Source organism: Hydra vulgaris, chromosome 01 (genome assembly GCF_038396675.1).
Source record: "Hydra vulgaris chromosome 01, alternate assembly HydraT2T_AEP".
Classification (NCBI taxonomy): domain Eukaryota; kingdom Metazoa; phylum Cnidaria; class Hydrozoa; order Anthoathecata; family Hydridae; genus Hydra; species Hydra vulgaris.
The window spans coordinates 10,636,245-10,650,349 of NC_088920.1; the positions used below are offsets into that span (position 1 = coordinate 10,636,245).

The following is a 14,105-nucleotide window of genomic DNA, read 5'->3' on the forward strand; positions in this document are numbered from 1 at the left end:
ACTTTATATATAACTGGTGACATAAATCTTGAAGCTCTTTCTAACACAAAATTTCCAAAAAAAAAATCTTTTTTTGATATGCTTTTTAAATTTAATGTCTTGTCAACTATTAATAAACTAACGCGAGTAACAAAAACCTCTGCAACAGCAATAGACAAAATTTTTATCAATAATTATTTAGAAACGACATTTGAAACCGGTATATTTTTGACAGATATTAGCGATCATTTCCAGATATTCATAAAAATAAAAAACTTTAAATCTATGTCTGATTGTCATTCAAAAATTATACATTTAATAAAACGAAATTTAAAATTGAGTAACACTAATAAATTAACAAGTAGACTAAAACAAGAAACATGGAACAACGTATATAAATGTAAAGATACTAATGAAGCCTACAATGCCTTTTTAAGTACATTTTTGGAGTACTTTAATGAAACCTGTCCAAAAGAGACAATAACAACTAAGTCAAAAGCAATTGCTAATCCGTGGATGGATAAATCGTTATTAAAGTGCTCAAAAAAAAAACAAAAACTTTACAATAAATTTTTGAAAAATAGAAACAATGATAATGAAAAAAATTACAAAAATTATACATTTTTTTATCAAGATCTCATTAAAAATGCAAAGAAAAAATATTACAGTAATCAAATTAACAAATGCAAATTTGATAGCAAAAAAACATGGTCCATCATTAATCTCATAATGGGAAGAGAAAAACTAAATTCACCTTCTCTTCCTAAACGAATTGTTATTGAAAATAACGATATATTTTGTCAAAAACTATTTTCAGAAGAATTCAATAAATATTTTACAAATATTGGTCCTAATCTTGTAAATAAAATTGTACCAACATCTGTATCATTTAAAATCTTAAAACCACAAATAACGTTACCATGCTTGATTATGAATTAGGCTATGAAGAATTAGAGGCAGCCTTTGCCTCCTTAAAAAAAAAAAAGGCTCCAGGATTTGATGAGATATCTAGTGATATAGTTATTGCAAACAAACACAGTCTTAATAGACCCCTGATTCATATACTTAAGCTCTCATTAAATTCTGGGATATTTCCGGATGTACTTAAATTGGCAATTTTAATTCCATTATACAAATGTAATGATCATTCTGACATTTCAAACTACAGGCCTATATCAATACTTTCTGTATTTTCAAAACTCTTCGAACGTGTAGTTTATAATAGAATCTATGATTACTTTATTAAAAACAATTTTTTTACCCAAATCAGTTTGGCTTTCAAAAAAATCTCTCTACAGAACATGCAATCATTGAAATAGTAAATCAAATAACTAATGGTTTTGAAAATAATAAATTTACTTTAGGAGTGTTTCTTGATTTATCAAAAGCATTCGATACAGTGGACCATTGCATTCTATTAGATAAATTAAGGCATTACGGAATAATAAATAAAACTTATTATTGTATTAAAAGCTATCTTACAAACAGAAAACAATATGTAAATAATATCCAATCTGGAGTATTAAATGTCATATGTGGAGTCCCGCAAGGATCGATTCTTGGTCCACTTCTTTTTCTAATATATATAAATGACTTTTGTAATGCATCTTTAAAAATGAACTCGGTCATGTTTGCAGATGACACAAACTTATTTCTCACCAACAATGATATCAAGAAATTATATGCAGACATGAATATTGAATTGTGTAAAGTAAACAACTGGTTTAAGGCAAACAAACTCTCACTTAACGCTGAGAAAACAAAGTATATACTATTTCACAAAAAAACACAAGAAGAAAATCTTCCTCTCAAGTTGCCTAACCTATTTCTAAATGATAAACTAGTAAATAAGCAATCCAATATAAGATTCTTAGGAATCATTTTTGATGAAAAATTATCCTGGCTTCCACATATAATATATATCCAGTCAAAAATCACCAAAATAATAGGTTTGATGTATCGAGTTTGCTCCTACGTCAATAAAAATAGTCTTAAATTAATCTACTTTGGGCTAATTCATAGCCTTATCAGCTATGCAAACATTTCATGGGCAAGTACTCAAGCGGCAAAGATTAAAAAAATTTATAGTCTTCAAAAACATGCCTGCAGAATTATTTACTCAAAAAATAGGCGTGAACACGCTAAGCCCTTAATGAAAGATATGAAAATGATGAATGTGTTTGAAATAAATATCTACCAGCATTTAATTTTCATGTATTGTTATAATCACAATATCTCTCCTATAAGCTTTAATAACAAGTTTAAAATAAATAAAAATGATAGCTATAATCTTAGAGCGAATATGTCCAACACATATAAACTGCCTTGGATAATAAACAAATATTCAGAGTACAGCATTCTATATCGAGGTCCAAAAGTATGGAATACTTTTCAAAAAGGATTCAAAGGTACGGTAAATTCGTTAAGTTCATTCAAGTTTTTAACAAAAAAAGAAATTTTTAAAATATAAGAAACGTTTTTGGTTAATGATACTTTGAATAATTTCACATAAATCTGTTTTTGTTTTATTTCTACTTTTGTTGGTTGCTTATCAATTTTATTAGCGAATTACGCGTTTTATTACGATATTTTGATGAAATTTTATTACGCATATTGTAACATATTACGATATTTTTTTGAAATCTTGTTATAGGGGCTCTATGAAAAGATTGTGATAACGTACTGTCATCCTCATCTTCTTTGAGCCCCTATCTGTTTTACTTATTTTATTTATTAAAATTTTATATTACGAAGTTGTAAAATCTTATATTATATTAAAACAGAGAAAGAAAAAAAAAAAAAAATATATATATATATATATATATATATATATATATATATATATATATATATATATATATATATACATACATATATATATATATATACATATATATATATATATATATATATATATATACATATATATATATATATTTATATATATATATATATATATATATATATATACATATATATATATACATATATATATATATATATATATATATATATATATATATATATATATATATATATATATATATATATATATATATATATATATATATATATATATATATATATATATATATATATATATATATACATTAGAGGTACTAGGACTATTTGGAGCTATTTGTAAGAAGCAACTCAATATAACCATCTTTATGTACTGCTGCATTGTGGGATACACTTTTTTAGGAAAAAGCTAGGAGAAGCCAACTCTAACTAAAGGCAACTCCTGCCTTAGGGCTCTTGGTGAAGTACAGGCTGGAGGGTGTCTCTATAAAAATACTTATCTAAAGCAGACGTTTAATACATACGGCTACTGTCATAAAGTAGGCCTCCTAGAAAAACATTTAAAGGGTAAACAGAATCTATCTGTTAACCAGTCTTGCACCCCAACATCATCTACAAGGCTAGCATACATGTATTTATAATACATTGTTACTGGATTAGGATATTCAATGCTGAATACTCATGCATTGAATCTTGATTCAATGCATAAGTTATGCTTCTGTCTCAGTGTTTATGACTAGACAATTCATTCTATTATCTCCGTAATTAGGGTACAGCTATAAAACTCTTTTTTATGGTTTTGAGGCCGGCTAATCAGGTTTACGAACACAGTGGCAGCTCTCAGAAAAGCTGATTTAACCAACAGTTGTAAAATATCAGAGCACTTAGAGTGTCACAAGCGCATAGGTGGTTTCCCAGATTGTACTTTTAATGTGCATTCAGAACTGTGCTTTGAGTAAAGTACAATAAAAAATTTCAAAATGACTAAAGAATCTAAAATTTTAAAACACAAAAAACTATTGTCATTACAAAATTCTTTAACTAATATGTGTGGTTTTTAAAGTAAATTTTCTTCTATTGAGTATTATCTCTTGCTAAGTTAACCAAACCTACATGTTCTTTTGAGACTAAAAACAAGTTAAGCTGTTTCATCTTGTGTTAATGGTTTCATCATGTGTTGATGGTAATAGTCATATGCATGGTCTAGGCATTTACATTCTCTCGACAATTCCAAGTCAAGCCTTTAATCTCCTTCATTGTTTACCTCATGTTAGGTTAATGTAAATTTCAACTGTAATAAATTACTTTCTATAAGCAAAATAATTCTCCAGGAAACAGATATCTTTTTACTAATGCAACAATCTTTGTAAAATGTTTTGTTCTAACGCTAAAGCCCGCTATTCTCAGGTTACGAAATCTCGTAACTATTCTCTCAAAAGTATGTCTCTCGTGACATCTGAAGAACCTTTACCAAAATCTGTAAAAAAGGGCAAATATGTTGTTTCATTACTTTTGCATAGTTTAGATTTATTCACCTAACCTAAAAACGAAGCTGAGATTGTTTGCTAAGAACTTCTTATCATTATTATCTCTTGATTCCACTAGTCGCATTCTACCTGATATAGCGAACAAACAGGTTAATTCACTGCCTGACTTCTAAAACAACCTAGCTTCTATATTGAAAGAGATATCCTGCTTAGACTCGGCTACAGCTTGTATTCCAGACAACATACCTGTTATAGTCTTGCAGAAGTGTTCATCAGAGCTGTCATTTATAATATTGAAACTATTTTAGCAAACGCTCATAAGAGTCTTGTTTTCCAGCGAGCCGGAAAGCAGAATTTATTATCCATATTTTCAAAAATTCTGGAGGGTTCTTAAATAAAAATTTTTTTTCTTCTTTTTTGAATAAAGAAAAGAAAAAGAGATTTGAACTGCCATATAATATTAAATTTCTCGCTCTTTGGTTTAAAACCTTCAGCCATCTAAGTACCGTCCCATTAGTCTTCTTACTATCATAAGTAAGGTTTATGAATCTTTAATTACCAAACAGTTAATCTCTCAACTTGAATCTAATAACTTACTCTCCGACCATTGTTATGGATTTTGATCTTTGTGTTCTACTACTGATGTGTTAAAGGTAAGAACTGATTGGTTTTCTCATGTGTGATGTGTCATTTATTTTATCATTGGTTTTATTATGCGCTCTCGACATTTCCATAACTTTTTGTAAAGTTTAGCACGCTGGTCTTTTTTATAAGTTTTATTCTTACGGTGAATCAGATAACATCTTCAAGATTATTGATTCCTTCCTTACCAATCGTAGTATTGAATTTGTCCTCAATGGACAACAGTCTTTTTCATCTCCCGTAATTTCAGAGGTTCTGTATAGTTTTACCCTTGGCCGTAGACTTTTTTATTATTTACATTAACGATTTCCTAATACTTCTCACATTTAAAATGACAATGTTTGCTGATGATATTACAATTTATTATTTTCTTGATAAGAATCCACACTCTCTAATTGCATGAGTAGGACATTTGAGTTTGAAAAGAATCTCACATCTGCTACAGCATGGGGTTATCGGTGGCAGAAAACTTTAATTCAGATAACTCCTTCCTTGTATGAAACATTATTGTAAAATATACAGCAGATATTTAAAGAGAGATCTTTCTATTCTTAGACAAAGTGGCAAAAGTCATTTTTAGGATAATCGGACCTTTTCTTGCACCCAAACTCTAGCCATTATAAAGCTGCTTATAAAGCTGCTTCTCTGTCTCTTTTCTATAAATACTGTAATGGCTACTGCTCAATAGAGCAAGCCACTTTTGTGCCAAATAATAAAACTCATTTTTGTGTTACTTGTCATTTAAATAAGTCTCATCCTTTTACTTTTACTGTTCGAATGTGCTCCAACTACTCTTGATTTTCTAGTTTTTTTTGCCTTGATTGTCAGTTTTAGAATTTGTTTTATTTCTCTTGTAATCATAATTCATACAATAAGCATTCTTTCAAGTTGTATGTTAGTTCTTATCTTGCTCAATAATGTTTATCTTTTTTCGGATAAAAAATTACAATATCTTCCAACTCTAATAGTGGTTACTTGCAGTTTTGTGGGAAGTAAAAATATGTGACTGAAGACAGTATGTCTGAAAATTGTTGATCAAAGACTCAAAGATATTGAAATAATATATATATATATATATATATATATATATATATATATATATATATATATATATATATATATATATATATATATATATATGTATATATATATAAGGTAAAGCCAAATAGACTAACATTTAAATTAAAACAATATACGAATAATTAATAAAATAATATAAAATACCTTCCTTGGCAGGAAACCAGGGAGATAATTTAGTTGAAACTGAAGTCTGTAGAAATTTGAGTTGTTGACGAGTGGCTGCAAAAGCATTTTTATCCATTTTTAAAATGCTTTTTTGCACCTTACCTAAAAGAGAAAGGGCATCATTAGAAGATCCGCCCCAGATATGGCGACAGTTTTCCATACAGGGACGGATATGAGATTTATAATGATAAAGAATAGAATCTGGAGTAAGAAAGTGTTGAGCTCGATAAAGAGATAGAAACTAAGCAGATGCTAATTTTGTAATGGAATTTATATACAGTTTCCAAAAAAGATCAGAAGTAAGAGTTAATCCTAAAAGATGAAGTGTAGATGAATCATCTAGAAAATTTCAGTTCATAAATAAAGGAAGATCTATATTATTGCTAAAACAATCAGCCGGAAAAAATTGAGTTTTTTCTGAATTAAAATAAACCAGCCACTGTGAGTCCCAAGCCAAAGCATAAGTGAGTTTCTTTTCAAGGTCAGATGCCCCTAGTATTTAGAGAGTGTTGGTTTTTTATCATGTCTAGAATAAATGATGATGTCGTCAGCGAACAATGCCACCATTGATGTCAGAATATCCGAAAAATCGTTAATGTAACTTAAAAAGTGTATTTAACCAAGGATTAAACCTTGACGAACCCCTTAAGTTACAGGATATGAAGAAGAGTGTTGTCCATTGAGGACAACTTTTTTACTACGATTAGAAAGAAAGAACTTAATAAACTTAAAGATGTTACCAGATATACCGTAAAAACAAAGATTATGGAGAAGACCACAATGCCAAACTTTATCAAAAGCATTATAAATGTCAAGTGCAATAGCCTTAACCTCTCCACCTCTCTCTAATGCACGATAAAACCTATCATTTATTACTTTTAGCAAATCATTTTTAAAGACATTTTTTAAACTCCTTCTAAATTATAAGATTTAGCAGGGTTCAATATTCGGGCCTAGAATTAAAAAAAAAAGTACTTTTTGTAATAACATTTACTACTTGTTGTTTACTGGCATATTTATTAATTTTTAAATTTCTCTAATTTTCTTTCAACAATATTGCAAGCAATCACTCTTAAGTTATGAGTTACTTTAAAAAAGAAAATAGATTAAAATACTAACAAATATTTATTTAAAGGATGTATTAAAAAGAAAAACATGAATAAAAGGAAGAGTTATAAGAATTTTTAGATGAAAAGAACTGGATAATTAAAAACTTTTATATACTGTGAAGGGACAGATACAGTAAAAGGATGCAATTTTTTGAATAAGAAGCCAAGAATGAATGAGTTTTGGTTTATTAAATGAGATGCTCCTTTGAACTTTACAACAACAGAAGATTCGCTCATAGAGGTCTACTTACATTTACAATGTGCTTTTAGACTTATTCTGAAAGTAAGAAAGTTGTTATTTGTAAATATAAGAATGCCAACAATTATGCAATACATTTTTGCAGTAAATAAATATGTTTTGTTGTCTAAAAAAATGTGGATTTTAAGCCCAGAATTTAAATCCACAAGCAATTGCAAGCCTTAGGCTGTTGCAGAATAGAGATCATATTAAAAAACGACTGCTTGTACTAAGCAATTAAAATGTTTTTTTGTCAAGACTTAAAGATTTTTTGTAAAGACAAGAATATAGTGTTGAGTCACCAGCAAATAGAGACACTTTACTAATGTAAAATTTTCATGAAGATTGTTATTATAGATAAGAAACCATACAGGAGAAAAGGTAGAATTTTGTAATATCCTTATAATTACTTGAAATATAGAGAAGCGTAGGCCTTCAAGAAAAATATTAATACTGCAGTTAGAAAGAAATAATTTAATACTCTCAAAAATTTATATAAAAAAACTAATAACAGAGTAAAGACTAATCATAAAATAGTTAAAGAGATCAAAGTGTAACCCTACTTATTTCCAAAATTAAAAATGCTACTTCTCTTCAAGATAATGATTTAAATTCGATATCATTTATAAGAAAAACCACCAACGTTTGGTTGGTCCTAAGCTTGGCAAAAATTTGTTTTTATATAAGAGTCTAATTTATATTTGATCTAGTGCCGTCTAGTGTTTTTTCGATTGTTTAATAGGAAGTATTAAGAAAAGTTTGTTCATATTAATGGATTTTATTGAAATACACTTTCAAAGAAATGCACAAATAAAACATAAATTCTCATATCTCTTCAAATAAGATATAAATTTTCATATTTCTTAATTCAATAAATCATGTCTATTAACTAATATATACCGTTAAAAAATCAAAATGTTCTAAAATCGTCTTATAGCCTATTATGTTTTTTTCTCATACAATTTTTGAAAATGCATTCTTCTGTAGACAAGGTCCGAAAACGCATTGTTTGACCAGCTCATGACCAGCTCTTTCTGCTAAGTTTTACTAGCTCTATCTGCTATGTCTGAACTTCGTTCCATCTTCGTAAAGACGATGATTTTCTTTTTTTTTTCCGAAAACAACAAATTTTATTCGAATTGAAACGTCTTTTAAAAAATTTGAAGCCTTTAAAATAGTTAAATAAAAATGTCGGTATAAATTTTTAAAATTTTATAAAAAAAGTTCTTTACAAAATCTTTTTGTCTTATGTTAAACTGGGAATCTTTTCAGATTAACTTAAAATTACCAAAGTAACAACGACATTTAAATGGAGATTTAAATGAAACTTTATTAAAAGCTTTCTAAATGTCAAGTGCAATAGCCGTAACCTCTTCACCTCTATCTAATGCATAATAAAACCTATCATTTATAACTGTTGACAAATCAGCTTTAGAAAGAGAAGATCGAAATCCATTTTGTTGATCAAAAAGTAGGTTATTAGATTCAAGATATGAGATTAAGTGTTTATTTATTATTGATTCAAAAACCTTGCTTTGAAAGTATGAATGAAAGCTCCGGGGAACACTTCTGCAAGACTGCAACAGGTGTGTTATCTCGACCACAAGCTGTAGAAGAGTCTAAGCAGGAAATTACTTTTGATACAGAAGCTAGAGTGATTGAAATGTTAAGCAATGGATAAACCCGTTTGACGGCTAAATCAGGTAAAATGCAATCAAGAGATAATATTGATGAAAAGTTCTTAGCAAACAATTATTTGTTTTTAGGTGACGTGATAAAGTCTTAAACATAAAAGAGAGGTGGAATAATAGATTTTTTCTTACTATTAATGCTGTTAAAGGTTCTCCAGACTTCACGAGAGCCAAATTTTTGTGATAAATTACGAGCTTTTGCGTCGAACAAAACCTTTATACAATGGTTTCTAACAAAAGTAATCAGACGTCTGTTTTCTGGAGAATTGCTTTGCTGATAAATATGGAAATAACGGTTTCGATAGGAACTTGCACTAGCACAATGTGAGGAAAACCATGAAGAAGAGTGAGGCTTGACCTGTAATCGCCGAAAGAGAAAAAAAGGTTTTAAACCAGCATGAATTCGTGAAGTTATGTAAGAAACACATTTGTCAGCAGGAAGACGAAAGAATTTTACCCAAGGGCCGTCACGAAAAAAATCACGGAATAGGTCCCAGTTAGGTTTAAGGTAGTTGTATGTGGTACGATGATTGGGGGATTCTGATGAAGATTTAAACTCAACATACAAAATAGATACTTAGACACAGAAAAACAATTTATAAAAAAAAAAAGAATTAAATAAAAATTGGTTTATTTTAGCAAAATCAAAATTGTATTTTTGCGTTTTATTATTTTTTCAAAAAAATCAAAGTTTGAAATATTTATGTTACAACTCAGAAAAAGACATTGCAAAAAAGGCTTTTTTAAGACATTTATAATAATAAAAAATAAATTTCGTTCTCTAAAAACATATTTTATTTATGTTTTACTTCAAGTTCTTACTTTAAGAAATTGAAACGTTTAAATTTCAAAATATTTTATAAAGGAGAGTGGTGTACCTGGAAAGTATTTTCAAACTTTTACTAATATTAAAAAAAAAAATACTTACAAAATGTTTTGTAACATCGTATTTTCTTTAACTTTATGATGATATTTACTCTAGGATTTTTTGTTAAACATCCAAACATATTTTTTCATCCCTTTTCTTAATTTTGAAAAATAACTTACACTGCAGTCAAAGTACACCACCGGTGGTGTACCTTGGAGGTATATATAATATTTATGACATATTAGGAAGTTCTTCTAGTGAAAAAATAACTATCAAAAAGTAAATATTTATTCACGAAAAGAAAAATTTTTATACATTTGATGAATCAATAATGAAATGATATATTTAATGAATGATTATTTAAAATAAAAATAAAAGATTAATGCTCAAAATTGGTATGCGCTTTATATATGCTTTATATATTCTTAAACTTGAATAATAACATTTTGTAGTGTCTAACTATGATAAAAATAGTAAAAAACATTTTTAATTCTATTAGTAATAAAACGCGATGATTTTAAAAACACGTCACATTTAGAGACTTAAGAATAAGAATAAATAGAGAATAAAGAAATACACGCATTATATTTCACATAAGAAATTCGAAACGATCAAAAAAAAAACATAATAAACTATAACAACATATTCCAACCTTAAAAAAAAAAATTCATATCAAATGTTACTTATAATAGTATTAACAAAATTAACAAGTTTGTACCTTGGTATCACCAAGGTATACAACATTAGCTACCTCCAAGGTACACTGCTACCACAGTTTTTACAATATCGCTACCATATGTTTATAGGTTAAGCGTTATGCAGTTTTAAACATACATAATTGCAGCTGAAAACATGCTTTACAATTTTTGATAATCAGTTTTAAAATAAAATTTAAACCTACAGTTGTAAAAAAAAAAAAAGAATACGCCCTCAAAAAAATTAATTTTTGGTACCGGAAAAAAACTTTTGTTTTTATTGCAACAACTAATGTGTTAACCCTTGGTAAAACAAGTTAATATGAGCTTTTAGTGGCTAATACATGCAACTAAAATTTTAGTGTGAATACATCACTCAACACGGCAGCACAATTGACATGCCTCCAAGGTACACACATTTTCAAGGTACACCACTCTTCCCTATTTCAAAACATATATCAAGTTTTTCAGTTTTATTTTCACCTGAAAAAACCTCTTCATCAAAAAATTTATATGTTAAATCATCATTTGCAGATTGTACTGAATGCTGTTGACGTTTTTTACCATATATACGACGATACTCTTTTAGTTCAGCAGGCATATCTAAATTAAACAAAATAACTTATGGTTAAGTCATTAGCACGATTTTGCTTTACATGCCATGATCATCATGATCAAGGTGATGATCATTTTGTTTGTGATTATATTCATGATTACAATATACTTGTCATGAGCATGACTACAATTTTGTATAAAAATACAATATCTGTTATAATATACTTAACATAAATAATCTGATAAAATAATAAAAGTTCTAAATAAGTATTTCAAAAATTAGCTTTAAAGTTTTAAAAAACGAAATTGCTAATAAAAAATTTTATTTAGAAATTAGTCTATTTTATTTGGCAAATCTATTTAAGGTATTACTTCTAATAAACTCCTTACAATAGTTGAAGTGAAAAAGTATGATAGTAAATAATAAAAATTTATATGAAAAAATACAACGAGACTGCATATAAAGTTGATGTGTGTTTTAAGACTCTTCCATAAATCAAACAAGTATATATCTCAATTTAATGCCATAGTTTTGGGAGTTTCATTATGTTATTATGCTGCTGTAAATTAACAAAACAAAGTGAGTAAAAAAAAAGTAAAAGTTGTTAGAAAAAAGTATAATTAAAAAAAAGTAAACCTTAAATGTATGCTAAATATCATACTATGCATACAAATAAGATAAAAAGCTTTTATATTAAGTGTGTAAATGCAACAAAAAAGCAATAAAATACAGCCTATAAAAATTTTTATAACCAGTTTTATGGAAAAAAAAAATTTTTCAACTCATATCTTTAAGAAATAAACTTAATTTATAATGAAATTTTACATAATAGTTAAGCACAAAAAAGTTTTTATCTCTTAATGTCAAATTTGTGAGTTTTCATTAATGAATTCATACCATGATTATTAAGGATATTATGAAATCAAGAATTTTTCATGCTATGATGTAAAAAACAACTTCCTTATATTTATACTAATTTAAGGAAAAACGTTTTACAAAAATTAATAATATCTTTTCAAGATGGCTAAAAGCTATGCAAAAAGCAAAATGGTGTGTTATCTCAACCACAAGCTGTAGAAGAGTCTAAGCAGGAAATTACTTTTGATACAGAAGCTAGAGTGATTGAAATGTTAAGCAATGGATAAACCCGTTTGACGGCTAAATCAGGTAAAATGCAATCAAGAGATAATATTGATGAAAAGTTCTTAGCAAACAATTATTTGTTTTTAGGTGACGTGATAAAGTCTTAAACATAAAAGAGAGGTGGAATAATAGATTTTTTCTTACTATTAATGCTGTTAAAGGTTCTCCAGACTTCACGAGAGCCAAATTTTTGTGATAAATTACGAGCTTTTGCGTCGAACAAAACCTTTATACAATGGTTTCTAACAAAAGTAATCAGACGTCTGTTTTCTGGAGAATTGCTTTGTTGATAAATATGGAAATAACGGTTTCGATAGGAACTTGCACTAGCACAATGTGAGGAAAACCATGAAGAAGAGTGAGGCTTGACCTGTAATCGCCGAAAGAGAAAAAAAGGTTTTAAACCAGCATGAATTCGTGAAGTTATGTAAGAAACACATTTGTCAGCAGGAAGACGAAAGAATTTTACCCAAGGGCCGTCACGAAAAAAATCACGGAATAGGTCCCAGTTAGGTTTAAGGTAGTTGTATGTGGTACGATGATTGGGGGATTCTGATGAAGATTTAAACTCAACATACAAAATAGATACTTAGACACAGAAAAACAATTTATAAAAAAAAAAAGAATTAAATAAAAATTGGTTTATTTTAGCAAAATCAAAATTGTATTTTTGCGTTTTATTATTTTTTCAAAAAAATCAAAGTTTGAAATATTTATGTTACAACTCAGAAAAAGACATTGCAAAAAAGGCTTTTTTAAGACATTTATAATAATAAAAAATAAATTTCGTTCTCTAAAAACATATTTTATTTATGTTTTACTTCAAGTTCTTACTTTAAGAAATTGAAACGTTTAAATTTCAAAATATTTTATAAAGGAGAGTGGTGTACCTGGAAAGTATTTTCAAACTTTTACTAATATTAAAAAAAAAAATACTTACAAAATGTTTTGTAACATCGTATTTTCTTTAACTTTATGATGATATTTACTCTAGGATTTTTTGTTAAACATCCAAACATATTTTTTCATCCCTTTTCTTAATTTTGAAAAATAACTTACACTGCAGTCAAAGTACACCACCGGTGGTGTACCTTGGAGGTATATATAATATTTATGACATATTAGGAAGTTCTTCTAGTGAAAAAATAACTATCAAAAAGTAAATATTTATTCACGAAAAGAAAAATTTTTATACATTTGATGAATCAATAATGAAATGATATATTTAATGAATGATTATTTAAAATAAAAATAAAAGATTAATGCTCAAAATTGGTATGCGCTTTATATATGCTTTATATATTCTTAAACTTGAATAATAACATTTTGTAGTGTCTAACTATGATAAAAATAGTAAAAAACATTTTTAATTCTATTAGTAATAAAACGCGATGATTTTAAAAACACGTCACATTTAGAGACTTAAGAATAAGAATAAATAGAGAATAAAGAAATACACGCATTATATTTCACATAAGAAATTCGAAACGATCAAAAAAAAAACATAATAAACTATAACAACATATTCCAACCTTAAAAAAAAAAATTCATATCAAATGTTACTTATAATAGTATTAACAAAATTAACAAGTTTGTACCTTGGTATCACCAAGGTATACAACATTAGCTACCTCCAAGGTACACTGCTAC

At 27.7% G+C, this 14,105-nt stretch overlaps 1 protein-coding gene across 1 annotated transcript in view; it reads right to left on the reverse strand.

Annotated features, from left to right (window-relative positions):
• LOC136075100 (uncharacterized) overlaps window positions 1-14,105 on the reverse strand; it is a 140,211-nt gene that overhangs the window by 29,242 nt on the left and 96,864 nt on the right. The window contains exon 7 of the mRNA XM_065787365.1: window positions 6,135-6,257. Within this exon, the coding sequence (XP_065643437.1) occupies window positions 6,135-6,257 (123 nt within the window). The remainder of the gene's footprint in view (window positions 1-6,134; window positions 6,258-14,105) is intronic.